The sequence below is a fragment of the Austrofundulus limnaeus genome, unplaced genomic scaffold (assembly GCF_001266775.1).
Source record: "Austrofundulus limnaeus strain Quisiro unplaced genomic scaffold, Austrofundulus_limnaeus-1.0 Scaffold541, whole genome shotgun sequence".
Taxonomy (NCBI): Eukaryota; Metazoa; Chordata; class Actinopteri; order Cyprinodontiformes; family Rivulidae; genus Austrofundulus; species Austrofundulus limnaeus.
The window spans coordinates 115,340-132,659 of NW_013952943.1; the positions used below are offsets into that span (position 1 = coordinate 115,340).

The 17,320-nt window shown below is 41.3% G+C and overlaps 1 protein-coding gene across 2 annotated transcripts in view; it reads left to right on the top strand.

Moving 5' to 3' along the window:
• Positions 1–17,320, top strand: part of dop1b (DOP1 leucine zipper like protein B) — a 30,737-nt gene that overhangs the window by 7,005 nt on the left and 6,412 nt on the right. Inside the window, exons 7-32 of one of the 2 annotated variants that reach the window (XM_014026299.1) lie at positions 327–450; positions 577–686; positions 870–981; positions 1,067–1,187; positions 1,282–1,401; positions 3,167–3,272; positions 4,003–4,239; positions 4,337–4,638; positions 4,716–5,113; positions 5,191–5,462; positions 5,557–5,709; positions 8,638–8,738; positions 9,097–9,287; positions 9,393–10,971; positions 11,104–11,203; positions 12,286–12,477; positions 12,596–12,718; positions 12,795–12,929; positions 13,018–13,073; positions 13,152–13,256; positions 13,341–13,407; positions 13,494–13,653; positions 13,764–13,846; positions 13,930–14,039; positions 14,179–14,328; positions 15,957–16,018. In XM_014026299.1, the coding sequence (XP_013881753.1) occupies positions 327–450; positions 577–686; positions 870–981; positions 1,067–1,187; positions 1,282–1,401; positions 3,167–3,272; positions 4,003–4,239; positions 4,337–4,638; positions 4,716–5,113; positions 5,191–5,462; positions 5,557–5,709; positions 8,638–8,738; positions 9,097–9,287; positions 9,393–10,971; positions 11,104–11,203; positions 12,286–12,477; positions 12,596–12,718; positions 12,795–12,929; positions 13,018–13,073; positions 13,152–13,256; positions 13,341–13,407; positions 13,494–13,653; positions 13,764–13,846; positions 13,930–14,039; positions 14,179–14,328; positions 15,957–16,018 (5,269 nt within the window). The remainder of the gene's footprint in view (positions 1–326; positions 451–576; positions 687–869; positions 982–1,066; positions 1,188–1,281; positions 1,402–3,166; positions 3,273–4,002; positions 4,240–4,336; positions 4,639–4,715; positions 5,114–5,190; positions 5,463–5,556; positions 5,710–8,637; positions 8,739–9,096; positions 9,288–9,392; positions 10,972–11,103; positions 11,204–12,285; positions 12,478–12,595; positions 12,719–12,794; positions 12,930–13,017; positions 13,074–13,151; positions 13,257–13,340; positions 13,408–13,493; positions 13,654–13,763; positions 13,847–13,929; positions 14,040–14,178; positions 14,329–15,956; positions 16,019–17,320) is intronic. The other variant, XM_014026300.1, reaches the window with a different exon arrangement.

The following is a 17,320-nucleotide window of genomic DNA, read 5'->3' on the forward strand; positions in this document are numbered from 1 at the left end:
AATTAACCTTAGTGGCTTTATGCCTCATATTAACCAGCTGACAGTCTGAAGCCATTCTATGGGACTGATAACGGCTAATAACGGCTATTTAATGGATGATAACATCCGAAGCTGGTGGTTTATAAAATAATGTTTGCAGTAATCTCTATACATTTTTTTAGGAGAGCATCAATCCACTTTGGTCTTGACCCTGCTCAGACTAGCCATTAGCTCACCAATTCAATCAAAATCAAACCCCTTTTCTCTAAACCAAGGGCGCTCAGAGAGCTACTCCAGTTAAGATACTACTGTTGCTCTAACTCCTGCTCCGTGTGTTGTTGGTGCAGGATCCAGCAGATCCCAGTGTTGCTTTGAGTGTGGACGACATGATCACCGTGGTGTCTGCAGCTTTACTCACGCTGCTCAGAAGAGACATGTCCCTCAACAGGCGCCTCTACGCCTGGCTCCTAGGTGCCRATGATTAGATTACACATTAGTGATGAATTGCATAATGTATATTTTGGCTCCGAGCAGCCAAGGATCACTGTATTTCGTTATTCTTTTATTACGTTCATCTTCCTTCGTATGTGTTTCCAGGTACAGACATAAAAGGGGGAATGGTGGCACCGCACCCCACCCTCTCTGCCACCATAGAGGAGCACACGTCATTCTACTTCGACACCTATTCCAAAGATTTTCTTGTGAAGGTAGATAAAATCACAAAGTGTTTCTGTGTGTAATTTTTATGTATTTGTGCTAAAATGCAATAAAAAGGATCTGAAGGATGATTGACCAGCCTTAAAAGAAAAGTCAAGCMTTGTCTGAATGTTTTCTTTAGGTGAGTCTCTCCTGATTTTCTTTCTCTGATTTGTCTCTGTTTTTGACTTTAGGCTCTGATTAATATTCTCAAACAAAAGGAGGCAGATGGTGATCCAGAAAACGTGATCCGCTACCTCAAACCCTTTCGCATTATTATCAGCCTGCTTGACAAACCTGAGATAGGTAGAGACCTCTGAGCAGTGCTACAGAAACTCTTTGWTTGTTTGTTTGTTTGTTTGGTTTTATTGATGACATTGTTCCCTCTCAGGTCCCCCCGTCTTGAGCTGTGTGTTGTTGGAGGTGGTCCGAGCTTTTCGCCGTTACTGTCTGGAGGTGCTCGAGGAGGAAAACCCTCCCAGCTCAAAGCTGTCAGGCAACCAGCTTTCTAGGTGAGAATAAYAAATGATAAAACGGAACAGAACTGCACCCACAAAGAATAATTTAATAAGAAAACAAGGCTTTTCTTTCATCTTCCTCTAACAGTAAGGTGAAAGAGAGTAAGAATGCATCTGAGATAATAAAGACGATGAACATGCTGGTGAGCTCCATGAACAGTGAATACCTGTGGGAGTACATGACTCAGCGCTTCTGCTCATCCCTCAGGTATGTCMGTTTTGACAGTGGCAAGTCAAAAAAAATACTTTATACCATTAAGTGATTTCTTCCTACAGTAAAAGTTGACTATATAAGATGTATTTTAGGGAAATATATAGATGTGATGGTACAGTATGTGATGTTCATTCAAAAATTCCCATTAAGACATTTCTTTTTATGAGTTAGTTTAACTCTTTTTTTTCCACATTTTAAATACAGTGATGAACTTCTCCCCATCATTTTTTTTATTTTTATGTGTGTAAGTGTTTATTCTTCCACTTCTTATAACAAGGTTATAAGAGTAATTTGATTAGCAAGGATCTCTTTTATTTTGGATAAACATTTCTTTAGCGCAAGAATGAATGGACACAAAAARTAACTCTCAGTCAGTGAATGTTGATTTGAACCATAATATGTGATCATTTATTTTACAAATCATACAAAATTGACTATAGAGTACACCTGATTGTGAACAATTAATTTCCTATAAAGTTTTGGGACCAACAATAACAAGCTTTTAACTTCTTAATTGTTAACCACACTTAAATAGAAACACAAACGTCAGATTATAGGAGTTGGCAAGGCAAGGTTAAGAAAAAGGTTGAAGAAAGGTGTTAGCTTTTCTATACCTTATCTTAAATTATGTGGGTTTTAACCAGAAGGGCGAAGCGTTCTGTGCTCAGCTTCGGTCAGACCTCGTCGTCACACACACAGCCAGCTTTTACCTTGAGATGATGTTCTGTCACCTGCCAGGTAGRYGGGGGCGCTGCTGGAGAATCTGTCTTTAGACCGTCGAACAGGGGACCCCAAGGCGTGCTCTTTGACTCGTTTACGTCCACGTCAGCCGTAACCAGAAGACAAGGCCTCGACTGGAACCCAGGTTTTAAATAAAACTTCCCTTTGGAGAGTTTCTGAAGGTGGATAAACCAGGCGTGGTTTTCCACACTGTGAGGTTTCCCAGTTGGCGTGAAGGGACCAAACCTGACACAGTTTTCAGCTTTTGATTCCCCGGAGAGTATCTAGCTGTCACAGTGACTGATGGCGTCACCCTTTTCTCACTCTCTTTCTTTTCTCTGTGTACCAGACGGGCGGAAACTGTTAGTTCCTAAAAGCTTAGAGAATCCATGGTCCGCCATCCAGAAGGTTAGATTAGAAAAAGAAATGATCAAGGAAAGTGTTAGTTTCAGAACTCGCTGTTCCCTCCTGAAACTAAACAAAGACTATTGCTGCTGCTGTGTGGTTCAGAACAAAACATTTCATGACCCATTTAAATTATCAAAACATTTGCACATATGATTCAGACAAGTAAAACATTGATATTTCCTCAACTTAAACCATAAAGATTATTTTAGTAAAATAAGAATTTTTCCCACAGAAAAACCATACAGCTGAAATCATACTGAGGGAGAAAAGAGACCTGTCCTCTCTTCTCCTGTAACTTTGATAAACATTCTCTGATTATCAAAATGCGTAATACTTTCAGTTAGAGAACACTAAATCAAATAAGAGAAGATTCTTCTGTTTTTATCTGATTTAGAAGGAAAGTGGCCTAAATACAGTTCTAAGTGGAACAGAGTTTTTGTCCATTCGAAGGCCCATCAGAGGACTGAGAGTCCAAGWTAGTTCCTTGATAATTTGACTCGAGGTGACCCCTACATGTGAAACTTATTTTATTTACGAAGTGACTTTATTCTAGACACAGTGTGTGCCAACTTCTTTTGTTTGCTCTAAATGGTAAAATGACAACAATACATGTTTTGTTGTGTTTTCTTAGCAGTGAAAACTCTGATCCACCTCCTGAGCAGGACTACTGTGATCCGGCTCCATCTGTCACAGAAATGTCCAACCTCATAATTTTCCTGCTCGACGTTCTTCCTCTGGTGATTAACACACATGGGCTTATCAGTAATGAGTTCTACATAAATATATTCACAGTGCTGTTGAACCAGTTTTAAGGTGTTTAATAAGATGTTTGATAAGAAAACAATCCATTGCTATGAAGGCAAACAATAAAATAAATTAAGTTGAAGAAATGCTTTTAGAAATATTGACATTGAATTCTTGATTGAGTTTAAAGTGCCTGTGACATCAAATTTTTGCAATACACTTGGATGCATTTTTGGACAGATAACATTGATAACATATTGCAAAACAAATTTCACGCCGCTGAGATGAACAGTTGTTGAGATATTTGCTTGTGAAGAAACAGGAAGTGATGTCAAAGGGGAATGTTGACATGTGAACAGAGCATTGCTACAACAGCTAACGACACAGACTAGAGTAGAATCTGATGTTTCTTTTGATTATTTTGAGTCGCTATCAAAGAGAGATGAAGAGTTAAAGTTTAAATAATTTTGCTTTAATAAACAAAGACCAGAGAGATTATTTTATTAATTAGTTCCCCTTTAATGCCACTTCCTGTTTCGTTTTGATTGAGCCAAATTCAAAAGGAAATAGGCCAGTTATGTCAATTTTCTTAAGTATAAACATGTTTTCTTTGACTTTTTGTATTTGAAGGATAGACATATCACAGGCACTTTAAACCACCCTGTAGAGACCCTGTATTCAAACATTATGTCTGTGTTTTTTATTTATTGTTTTTTTTTACAGGAGCTCCATGCTGACATCCAGTCCCATTTCCTACCTGATATGCTTGACACCATGCTGCAGGCACTGTGTCGCCACATGGTCTCTGTTTGTCTTGAAGATGTCACACAGGGGCTGCGTGCCTGCTTCAAAGTTCTGAGTAAAATCCAGATGCCCGTGGCTTACATGGAAGTTGAAGCTGCAGAGCACACTGAGGAGCTAGAGTTACAGGTTCCTGAGGAGAAAACCACAAAAACGCAGGCGAGTTTTTTTTTATGTCAATGCTAGTGCGATTTATTATTATTTTTTTAAATTAAAAATATGTTGGTGTGTCTCRTGTCTTTTGTACTTTCTCTAGGATTTACAGAATGGAGGAGAGAAAGATAGCAGTGTTAATGGGTATCAAGAAGATGACCAAGAGAGGCGAGACGGAGGAGGGGAAGAAGAGGCAGCAAATGGTGTTTACCCAGCTCTGAGGTCCGAGGACAGTGGATTGGGCATCAGCGCCTCACCCTCAGAGCAGCATCTCTCCCTGGAAGTGACGGCAGGCGCTGAGCAACACAGAAACAGCAAAACCAGTGAKGGGGTGTGGAGAAGGGGAGGCGGTGTGGACACCATGACGCAGTGTCTGCAGGACATCCTCGCCTTCATCACCACCAGGTCGACTGTGGACATATGACCACATGTTGAAACTCGAGAGCTTTTTCTGAATGTTTTTCCTTCCTCTTCTGTTTCAGATGCTTGATGGTGCAGGTAGAAGATGTCAGGGGACCAGAWCCAGAACCCCAACATGACTTAAGTCCGACCTCTGCGGATCAGAAGCTTTTGTTAGGWAGGCGTGAAATTAAAGACAAACTCACTGAACTGTTTACACAGAATAAACGCAAAGCTCGCGCCTCCTCTGAAGAAGCTCAGCTCTCATCATCCCCCACTGAAAAGAAGAAGGACCTTGTACCTGCAAGGTGCTTGGACTGGACAGCTGGTTACATGCCCCGGGGGAAGGCTGAGATCACCGAGGCCTGCAGACAGGCCTTCATCGCCACCTGCCACCTGCTGCTGGAGAGCACCACCTTCCCTGTTTACCTCAGTGAGGACGAGATGCTTGCTCTGCACACAGACATGTTTGGTAACACAGGTCAGTGGATGGACTAATGAGYGTTTAATACCTTTGTATGCCACAAGTGACCAATCAGATTGTTTTGTTTGCCTCAGGCAGTGAYGTGGACAGCTTACCTGTGTGGCTCAGGTCCTTGATGATTCTGTGCTGCATGTCCAGGGACCACAACATCCAGCACACCGCACTGGCTTCCCTGTTGGAGCTCATTAACCACTCCCAGTCCTTAGCACTGGTCATTCAGGACAAACACAAACGATACCGGAGCTCTAAGTCCAACCCACTWAGTGGGCGGCTGCAGATGGCCACTGTGCCACCCATCTACCCGGTTCTGCTTTGTGCCATAGAGGACAGCACAGATTTTTATCAGGTCAGATTATTAAAGGCCAAGCTGTTTGTGTACAAGTAAACCTGTAATATAAATACTTGATTTGGTATTTTCTTTTTGTTGTGCTGTGACCCAGAGAGTGTCCAAGKTACTGTGGAGTCAGCTGGACACAGAGCAGCGAGAGCAGCACGTTTCCTGTGTGGATCTGTTTTACAGGCTACACTGTTTGGCTCCATCAGCATCCATCTGTGAAGACATCATTTGTCAGGCACTSTTGCACAAAGACAAGGTATTTAGGTTCAGTATTTATTTTCTATTTTCTTCTGAATGTGTTACTTAAAGGGGACATATCCTACAAATTCCACTTTTTTGCCATTAAATGTGTTTTATTGAGTACTTGAGGACTCTAAGAGTTCAGAAAATTTGAATTTAGTCTCTCCAGGTTCTGCATAGATACAGTATTTTATATTCTKTTTGGGTTTTCCAGCCCCTTCAGTTTTCTCTATTTTCTATGACRTTTTATGAACTATTAGTCACAGTATTTGGAACGAGACTGCCAAATAAGGTCTGGACTTACCAAATACAATTTGGTGATCTTCATTCTCCTCTGGGTCTGGGTYAGACTCTGGCTCCAACATGTAAGGCTGGATGGACAGGTTTTTCATTGTTGTTGACATCTTTTAATTAATTTGTAAAAAAATAGTTTCTGTGTCATTATGTAGTCGTAAAACCCACTATCAAACTAGAACAGACGGCTCAGGAAGCTGGAGAGGGTTGGAGGGTGAAACGCCTCATTTGGATTTGAAGAAACGGCCTCAAAATGAGTTGATCTAAGACAGACATCAGAAAATGGGTGAAAGAGGTGCTTGTGTAGTGTATTTTTTAAAAGAGTACTTAGATTTATAATTATTTTTGTTTTAGTTTAAAATTGTTAAGTATTGACCTTCTGAAAACTTAGTGAATCTTATTTCCAATGCAAAAATCACCCAAAAATGATGCTTCAAATGATGAGAGTAGGCKTCGATACAAGTTTTAAAAGGTTAATTTTATGCCCCAAAAACAGCTGGCATTCCATAAAACTTTGAGTCACGGCAGTCCGGACCTGTCCCGGAAATAAAACTGTCTAATTTATAGGACTGATGTTTCCTCCCTCTGGACGGTAATTTTTTTTYCTKCYTGGCCTTCAGAGGAGTCGGACGCCYTTTGCTCTCTCTCCCGAACCTGTCCCTCCTTCCCTGCTTTGCAGCTTTGTCAAGCCTTTCTTCTACCTGTCATCCGAAAACAAAGGAATTCCTGGATGACACATGAGAAAAAAGCCTTGACTCCCCCCAATCCCTACCCATTTCACCCGTGGGTGGATCAGTCTGAAGGCCGCGATGGSTGGAGACAGAGAACTGACTCTGGTCGGACTCTGGAGGTCTTTGACTGGTTCCAACATGGAGACTAACCTGAATGTCATCGGCTCCGCTGATCCCCACCCCATACCATGTTGTCCAAGTGGAATGGTGGCGACCGGGCGAGTGTCTGGCTTTGACCCCCACCCCCCTCCCCTCCTTAGCTGCCTTGTACTGCAAGTGTTTTTTTTTTTTGAGCATATGTTTCTGTGTAAAACACAGGATCAGAGCTCTTTTTTTAACTCACCTTTCCTATTGTGTGTTTTCCAAGCTGCAAATGATAGTGCACCGTGGTGCGAAAGACTGTGGTCATTCGTTCCCCCATGTTTGTTATGTGTGTCTTTCTCCAAACGGATGTTCTAAACTGTAAGTTCCTAGTCTGTGTTATTACTGACAATGACAATAAAGCTGATTCTGATTCTGATTCCCTCCTCCCTGAAGTCAGCGTCTGCCTTTTTCTCCTTTTTGGGACAGCCTCATTTTGTTAATGGTGTAATCCCTCCTTCTGTTCTTGARCTCCCCTTTGTGGCTGCCCTTTCCTCACTCTGGTGACACAATTGTTTCACCTTTTTTTCACAATTAAAATCAAAGTCTAGTTCATGTAGTTTTTAAAAAAAAAAGCTTCAAAGAGTGAGTTTTACATACATATACAGTATATTGTGTTCATTACATTTTGACGGTTCAGTTCATCATAGATCTACTGCTACTGAAAACATCTCATTACAGTATTTTATTCTTGGTTCAATACATGATCAAACAAACCTTTAATGTGTAATTTAATCTGCCTTTGAGAAACTAAAAAAACTGCAACAGGTTGTGTAGAAACTCATGGCCTTGGATCTATGTTCAAGCAGCTACCAAAAACATGCTGAAGCTGGGAATTTCTCATGAGTACTGTTCAACACTAACTGGGTCTTACTCAGCCCTTATGTCAGGTCTAAATCAAAACTTGGCTCAACTCTTATCAGGCCGACCTTGTATTTCTAAGGAGGGWACCAGTGTTTGCCTCCCCTTTACAAAGAGTTTAATGAGCTGATGCAAGGTCTCACCATCCCCTGCCTTCTGCTTGTTCTTTGTTACACACARTCATGTTGGAGTTGCTTTTACAGGTCACGTACATTTTTATCCAGCATGAATTACTTGTTTATAATATCATATTTTAATAAACAAGCTTCTAAGTCACACATCTTAGTGATTATTGTTCTACTAGATCACATATCTGCTGATTATGTTGTTAAATCACACATCTAATTATACTGAATTACACATCTACTGACTAATTAATTACTCTACCAATTGCCTTTTTTGCTTTTATGATTTTACACTTTGCCAACATAATCCCACTACATGTGGAGTTGCAGTTCCACTTTTTTACTTTTTAAATGTGAAAAAAGAAGGATTTAAAAGGATTTAAAAGCATGGGTGGCTCACTTGGTAGAGCTGATGCCTCTCAGCAGTATGAGACCTTTCTGGGTAGAGTTTGCATGTTCTCTCCATGGGTTTTCTCCAGATACTTTGGCTCCCACAGACTAAAAACATGACTGTTAGGTTAATTGGTAACTAGTTGTCCCTCGGTGTGACAGAGAGAGTGTCTCTGTGTGGTCCTGTGAAGGACTTGCGACTTGTCCAGGGTGTACCCCACCCTTCACACAGTGACTGCTGGGTATGGGCACCAGTGACCTCTCTGACCCTGAAAGGAAGAAGTGGGTATAGGTAATGGATGGATATGTTCACTTTAAGCAAAGACAAACAAAATGATCTAACATAATATTCAGCCTAAGTTGAGCAAATTAGCCAAAGGTTTATGTGTTTTTATTCTCCAGGCAGAGAGGCTGGAAGCTCTACACCGTTTCACAGTGCTGTGGCACCTGACCCGAGAAATTCAGAGCAACAGAACCATGTCTCTCTGCCGCTCCTTTGACCGGTCAGTACAAGTTCAGGGCAGCRTTTTTATAAAATGTCTTTTGTTCTGTCATTTTGATTTAGTTTACCTTGGTTAAACAGCTGGTATTTAATATAGCTTATGCTCTTATAATACCCTGTGTTTATGTACAGTTTTTTTTTTGTCAATTTTGAAGCCATGTACATAAATTGTTTTTGTAAATAAACATTAACTTTAAATTATATGCATTTATGAATGGTTTGAAAATGCGTTATTTTCCAACATGAATAATCCGTAATGAATAAATACCCTAAGAAATGTAAAAAAATTAAAAATGAAGTTATTTTTAAAATGTTTCTGTGTTTACATTTTTTTTGTTCTGAACCGTTGTTTCTTTCAGGTCTCTGTGTGTTGTGGTGGACAGCCTGAGCTCCACTGACGGATCGATAAGTGCAGCAGCTCACCGCTGGTTGGTTAGAGCTTTGTCTCTCAATGATGTCATTCGAATCCTGGAGCCAATTCTGTTGCTGCTGCTCCATCCATCAACTCAGCGCTGCTCCATTCAGAGCATCAAACAAAACATGACCACTGGTAGGTTCCTTCACCAGCATGTGTTGCCTGTAATAATGAATTATTAAATGAYTGATTGTCTGCTTTTTATGCATGTTTTGTTAACTTGACACAATTKTTTTAAAGGTAACCTGAAGGAGTCAAACAGAAGTCGGAGTTCAACCAAAACTTCTCGTACATCCACCGACAATGTCTCGACGGATGTCACTACTTTAAGTATCCTGAATGTTGTGGACCGGGAAGCTCTGTGGGCTGAGCTGGACGGCGGTCCAGAACTGGCAAAGCCACCAGACGATCTAGTGATGTCAAGAAGCGAGAGTGAGGAGACAGAAGAAGAGGAGGATCAGGAGGAAGGGGAAGAGGAGGAGCCTGAGAGTGAACACACGGAGTCGGCTGACACCAGTGGCGCCCAAGTTTCCACTGAGAACTCCAGTTCAGGCTCTGCTCTGCCCAGCAGTTTTGAGGAGGGAGGGCTGGTGAACGGCCTGCGGAGGGTAGAGTCCGAGCACACGCAAGCGTCTGAATCGCTGTCCAGTGAAGATGAGGAGGATTTGGAGCTGGAGGCTACAGCAAAGTCTCGTCAGTTAGAGCAGGAGCGTAAAAAGAGAGAAGCCATCGACTCCCTGTTCCGTCATGTCCTGCTGTACCCGGCGGCAGGTGGCTGGCGCCATCTCCTCCAGGGTTTGGCACTGCTGGACAGCCTGCTGAGGAGCAGCGCCGAGTGCCATCTGGTGGATGCACTGTGCTCCACGTCATTGGACACGAGCTCCGCTGCACATCTAAACCTGATCTCAAACCTGCTGCAGCGTCACCAGCAGGCTCAGGATGGCAAGGGGTTCTACGGCGGCCTGCTTTCTCCCACGTCCTCCCCATCCGTACCCCCATCCCTGCTCATTGAACTCCTGGTGTCTCTCTGCCTCCGGTTCCTGCGCTCTCATTACCCTTCCTATCTGAGCCCAACTCCTCTGGACCTGCAGGGGAACAGGGAGGYGCAGGTGAAGAGCGTAGCAGTGCTGACTCGGATAGTGAATCAGCTCGGCTGCACGGCACAAAGACAGGAAGGCAGCAGAGCCAGTCTGGAGTCGATGCACAAACTCCTCTCAGGATGTAAAGTGCAGCAAAATGCACTACTTTCTCTCTCTGCATCTATGTACATCAGCCAAAGAGGAGCAGAGAAAAGATCAGGAGCTGAACTCGATGTTCAAGGAGGTCTATCGGAGGAGAGTCTGCTCTGTTTGGGCACAGGTGGGGGACAGGAGCAGTGCCCCTTACAAATAGAACTACTRAAATTGCTGCAGGCTCTCATAGTGCTTGAGTACCACGTGTGGCCTGGTGGCGTTGTCTCCGCAGCTGGCGGAGCAAACGGCCAGCCTGGCGATTCGCGTGAATCCTCTCCTGCAGCCACCCCGCTCGCTCGCGAGTGGCAAACCGCTGTGCTTTTCCAGCAGTCCATCAAAGCGGCCCAGTACGTGCCGAGTCACCCCATCACAGCGCAGGGGATGTTTGTTTCTGCTGCAGCGAGAGCTCTGCAGCCTCAGTACGGGTACGCCATGCACCCCCACTGGGTGTCGCTGCTGTGCTCCTCCCTGCCGTACCTGGGCCGCTCGTTGGGGATCATCGTGGCTCCGCTGATCAATCAGATCTGCAGGAACCTGGATGAGCTGGTGAAGCTGCATGAGCATGACGGAGGGAAGACAAACCAGAGGTAGCCTGATTACACAAGATTTTACTGGCAAAATATACCTTTTTAGATGTTGTACTTTTGTTGCTTTTATAAAAGATTTATAAGGCATTACTGTAAATAAAATGTTGCATGTTTCTTTTTATTTTTTATCAGTGTGATTGGCAAGAGGGAAAACATTGCTCCTGACTATCCGTTGACTCTCCTCGAAGGCCTAACCAGCATCACACACTTCTGTCTTTTGGACAACAAGAAGGTTAGAAATGGAGCACACACAGGGTTCCTGCAGATCCTTAAAAAGTCTTAAAAGGGATTGAATTCATCAATCCAAAAATAAGGCCTTATTTAGCCTTAAAATGACTTAAATCAATCTTTCACAGGTCTTAAAAATGTTAGGATGATTGTATTTGTCTCAAATATTTAAAAAAAWTTGTTAACATTTATTTAGTTTTTCAATATTATTTACCAAATTTACTGCAGCTATTTGTTTTTCCTAAAATAAACATTTAGGTAAAATTGTTGCTGGGTGGGGTTTTTTTGTTTGTTTTTTACATTTGTGTTTATTGTGAAGTTGGTCTTAAATTTAATTTCAAGTGGTATTAAAAAGTCTTAGATTTAACTTTCCTTAAGCTGTAGGAACCCTGCAGTAAATGATGAAACAAATTATGAACGTCTGTTATTTTGAAGTAATTTGAGAAGAATAAACCTTTCTTCAGTAATAAAATAAATTATAACGTAATTTGTAGTAAAAAAAAGTTTCTCAAATCTAAATTTCCAGGTGTAATAATAAACATGGAATAGAAAAACAATAAGGAAATATTCTGAAGTCAACTTGATATTTTGTGACAAGGTTTTAGAGGTCTTTCCTTTTCCGGACAAAAAAGTGATGAATATTGTCAAAAAAACGAATTTGCTCATTTTTTAAATTAAATATAAGCTTTTATATATATTTGAGGTTAACATGTATCTTACCTGTGTTTTTATGTGTGAATATTTATCCACCTATTTTATTGATTTTTATCTGTTATTTAACTTTAAACATGAAAATAAAAAAATTCTACAAAGAATTTAATGGATTAATATTTTCCATTTTTGTCAAATTTTTCACATTAAAATATTGATTTAAGCACGTAGGAACACTCCTAAACAACATCTTTCAACAATATTTTTAAGTCTTGTCTGTGAAATGTTTTCTATTAGTTGTAAATGTTTTAGCTTATATGTTAAAGTTTGTTGTACACTTCTCTTATCCTTTTTAGTTCTGCTATGTTATGCAAATCGATAAAATAAAAAAAATGTATTTATGTTTTTGATCCTTCCTCTTCCTCTTTTTCTCAGTCTCTAGTCACAAGCGATCCTGTGGACGTCCGAAATGCACGCAACGCTGTGCTGGAGACGCTGCCACACATGCTCAGTAGCATGGCGTTGCTTTGGGGTGTGGTCACAAAGGAGGAGGGTCAGAGGCGAGCGTCTGACTCCGCCCAGAGCAGCAGACACACTTCTACCTCTGTTTATTTCAAATGCACCAAGGTATGCATAGAGATGGGATATTCATGCTGTGTATATTTGCTCATCCTCTAATGTGTTTGCTATATAATCACATTCTATTAGCGAAGATGTATTAAATCCTTTATATGTGCTTGATTAGATTTTGCGACAGAGGATACTGGAGTTTCTGCTCCCTCTAACTGGACATTATGGGGTTCAGCTGATGGCTTCAGTGGGAGTAGTGTGGAACAGCAGAAGGAGCAAAAGGAGACATAAAAACAAAGTAAGRACTTCCACGTTTGGGGAGAAAACATCTTACCGATTATTTTTTCGGGTCTTTAAATTCTGGTTTTCTTTAGGTTCTGCTCGTGGCCAGCGAGTCTCGTCTGGTCATCGTGGAGCTGGTGAAGTCACTCAACACTTTGAACACAGAAAATATCTTACAGCTGGTCAAAGAGGTCGTGAAGAGACCGCATCAGATCAGAGGAGAGCAGGTATGTGAGCAAGTGCAGGGAAAGGCATTCAAATATTCTTACTTGTGCTAATTTGACAGTTCAATGTTTTTTCTTTTCTCTTAATCAGAAGTCAGCACTGGTTGATATTCCCGTGTTGCAGTTCAGCTATGCTTACATTCAGAGGTATGTGCAAATATAAAAATATCTCAGTTTCTTTCTTCCTTTGTTGACTTTAACTGTAATTTCTGTATTTGTATGCAGCATTCCAGCACAGGCTCTGCAGGAAAATGTTGCTCCTCTCTTGGGTCTCCTGCGGGAGTCTGTTCAGCTGAACATGGCCCCTCCTGGACATTTCCTACTTCTGGGGTAAGTCCTTATCCTAAACCAAATAAATATATTAATTCTTTCACTGATCTTAAAATTCTACTTCTGTTAAATAACGTCTTCCAGAATCCTGAATGACTTTGTCAATCGGCTGCCCAACCTGGACAGTAAGAAGGACACTAAAGATCTGCAGGTGAGATGTGATCATCTTGGGTCATCATGATGTTTGTTGTCTGAGATCATAGGAAAGTGCAGATTATCTGATAGATTATTGCACAGGAGGTGACTCAGAAGATCCTTGAGGCCGTGAGTGGAATTGCAGGCTCCTCTCTGGAGCAAACCAGCTGGCTCAGCCGCAGCCTAGAGGTCAAAGTTCAGCCGCAAGTGTGCCCAGAGGCAGAGGAGCCAGATGACGCTGACGTGGAAGGGGATCACTGTGGTAATTTTTAAATATGCAAAATAAAAGCATTGTAGTAAATGAAGAACATCTCTCTTGTGGTGCAGATAATAATAATTACTGATATCTCTTTATTATTTTGTCCATTTCAGAGTCAGTAACTCAAGCTAACGCCATGGTGTCCTCCTCTGCGCCCTCAGTTTACAGTGTGCAGGCTCTGAAACTGCTTGCTGAGGTGAATATCTTTATATCTTTTATTGTTTTAGGCAAATGATAGGTTAACTTGTCTTTGCATGCTAACACTGTCCTCCTGTGTAGATCTTGGCACCCCTCCTGGACATGGTGTATCGCAGTGATGAGAAGGAAAAAGCCGTTCCTCTCATTTCACGTCTCCTCTACTATGTTTTCCCCTACCTCAAGAATCACAGGTAGCTGCTGATGAAGTCTTTATAATACTCACTCGTTCACTTTTGCTTACCAAAATACCTAATTTACCTCTGGGATCAATAAAGTATTTTTGAATTTGAATTGAATTGAAAATGTCTGTTTTTGTTTTTCTTCTTGCAGTGCCTACAATATGCCCAGCTTTGATGCAGGTGCTCAGTTGCTGAGCAGTCTCAGTGGTTATGCTTACACCAAAAGAGCCTGGAAGAAGGAGGTCTTTGAGCTCTTCATGGACCCACTCTTCTTCACTATGGATGCCTCCTGTGCACACAAGTCAGTATGTTTGCCTGTTGGTTGTAAATGTTTGATCTAATTAAAATTACTCTTCTCAATTTACGAGCTTTAGCTAAAACAACACACGTTTGCTAAGTTGCTTTGCTTTGCTTTTCAAAACAAATTTGTAACTGTTCAGATTTTTTTTATTTAGTTTAATTTTCAAACCAATACATTTAATTTCACATTATGCAAATATAGATTGATTCTGACTTTCAAGATTATTAGGTAATTTTGGACAACATTGTAATTAAACACTTTCTGCTTGGCCTTGCCCCCCCACTGCTTTTGCTTCTTCGAGCTCTTTTTTTCACCTTCCATCTGAAACTAAAGGAATTATGGATTTGGTCAACTGGACTCTATTTTTTCCACACTTGAAACGAGGGGAACGTGACTGTCTGGGTAGAATGGTTGCTGCTGGTTTTGTCTGATTCCTGGGGCTGGAATCTGATATGCCAGCACCACTTTCCATCGAAGACATAGAAGATCTTTATTTATTTGGATTATGATAATTGGATTCCTGCTGATCGGCGGAGGAGGGTTCTAGATTTATCAATAAGTGAAAGCGACCCTGACAGTGGATYGGGCCTTTGAAAAGCTGTCGGGCACACTTGAAGTTTTTTTGCCACCTCAGAGTTTGCAGTAAAGACACTTCAAAAGCAGCAGGAATGTCAAGGCTGCTTTGTTCCAAAACAATTGGATTATCTATCTGGCGCCCAGCGGCACGGCCTTGAGGGCAGTGCTTATCTTAACCTCCCCTGGATGGAATGTCAACTAAGAGCTGGATTCACTCCCACCCCCATCACCTGTGTTGGACCCGGCCTTGGAACTCAATTGGCTGAGGAGGAGGAAAATCTCTGAACTCTAGCGAACTGAGTAGAGACAATAACATCATGTGACTCTGGACTCTGGATAGGCCCAGGGTTGGGCGTAGCACGGACCCCCTCCCCCACCCTCCCTCAACGTCACCTACTCCCTTGAACCTGCCCCATTTTACCTCCCCTTTATGTGTTATCTGACCTAAGCCCCCACCCCACCCCCCAGGCTGTCTTGCTCTCTCGCGGGTTGTTTAACTCAATTTTCCTTTTGTGTATTTCAAGCTGTTGTTAAAGGTAGCACAACTGTGTTTGCTGCATGACCGTTTTCACCTGTTCCCCCATGTTTGTATCGTATGTCTTCTTGAATGGGTGTTTCTTAACTGCCCCCTCCACCCTTCCCTGAATGTACAGCACCATGTGAATTTATTTCTGTGAAAGGCGCTATATAAATAAAACTTTACTTTACTAATTAATTAATCTTTCTATATGATAACAGAAGTTTATGGTTATGAAGGATATTAATTGAATTTTAAATACAGTCTTATACAGTACTTTGTGATCGGTTGTAGTCATTTGTTTAAAACAGGAAGAGAATCAACAAGTCTTTATTTATGTGGGGTCACTGTCATTCAAGCCACAACTGTCTTCACAGATAACCATTTATTGTATTTCAATTTAATCAACGAGCACTGTGTTCTCACAGGAAACTGACAGTGACATGTTAATCACAAACCTCATTTTATTTGCATTTATTCTCCACTTTTTAAGATTTTTAAACTGTCTGGTATGGTTCTCTTATTTTCTCTGTAGTTGGAAATCTATTATTGACCACCTGCTGACTCACGAGAAGACCATGTTTAAAGACTTGTTGGGTGAGTACCATTCATATTAAACCAGTTTTCTTGTTGTCTAAAGCTAAGAGCTTTTCTCAGATGTAGGGATTGTACCTACACCTTCTCAAAACTAAAATTATGAAGAAAATTGTCAAGGCCTGAGTCCTTCTGTCATAAACTCAATTAATATTAGTTTAATCCAGCTATTATTCAGGAATTTTATCCTGGCATAATACAGTCTTTCTGAGGAGCTCATGGCCTGAGAGCTTACCTACTGACTCAGCCTAATAAAAGTCTCAAATCACCTGTTCCTAGGAAAGATTTAGCAAATTTATTAGACAAGTAGGATTTTGATTAGCAAAATGGCCTGTTTGGTTTGAGGATAAATGCTGTCATACATCAGTCATCTGGGGCACAGACTTACAGAGACTTGAAAGAGAAGAGATCCCCCGTTCACCTGGGAATCTCCAGATTTTCTTCTCCTGCTGCTCTCACCCCACACTCCTTTCTGTCAGAGGCTAGTGGATCCGAAAGCGGGGGGGGGGGGGGGGATGCGACACCCTGGTGAGGTTGCTATCAGACCAGTGCGCTGTAACACCTTTATAATAAAACCAGCAAAATGATACAGAAGAATGAACTTATCGAGGACTCAAATTAGACACCAGGACTCGCTGAAGTGGATTTGTGCTCTCTTAGCAAAAGGTTTATTAAAGTGAAAAAATATCAAAACAGGTTAATATTAATAAGGTGTTTACATCCTTATTTTTAGTAAAATCAAAAGCAAAAAATACAGACTAAGCTCTACTAGTCCATAGAGGGCTGATCTAGACAAGATGCCCCAAAGACTGAACCGCCTCTGTGGGTCCAACAGGAGATATACTTCTTCCGATTTAGCATATTCATGAATAATTATTCCCTTTCTCCTCCTCTTTCTTTTGTTCAGAGGAGAAAAGGGTCTTATTACTTTTTGTAAGCTGAGATCCTAGATGACCCAATACACTTTAAGTTTAAAATCACAATTTTTAGACAGAGTTGAATTATAAGGTATCTGGAACTTTTCTCTCTCTCAGCTAAAGGACTATATGACTTTACTGAGAAGGGGGGATAAAGACAGTTCATTGAATTATGGCTGCGGACATGAAAGCGCCCGCTGAGCAGCAGGAGGAGAGGAGAGCGGAAAAAAGTTCAAAATGTATTTCTAGTGGCAGAACAGGTTAAAAGATGGCTGTCTTATGTTGTTTATTGTTTTTTTTAATCATCCTATAGGCTCTGACATGTTAGATAAATTTGAAAATCAGGTTTTGAAAAAATCCGTAAGACTTGAAAAAATCCGTGAGATTG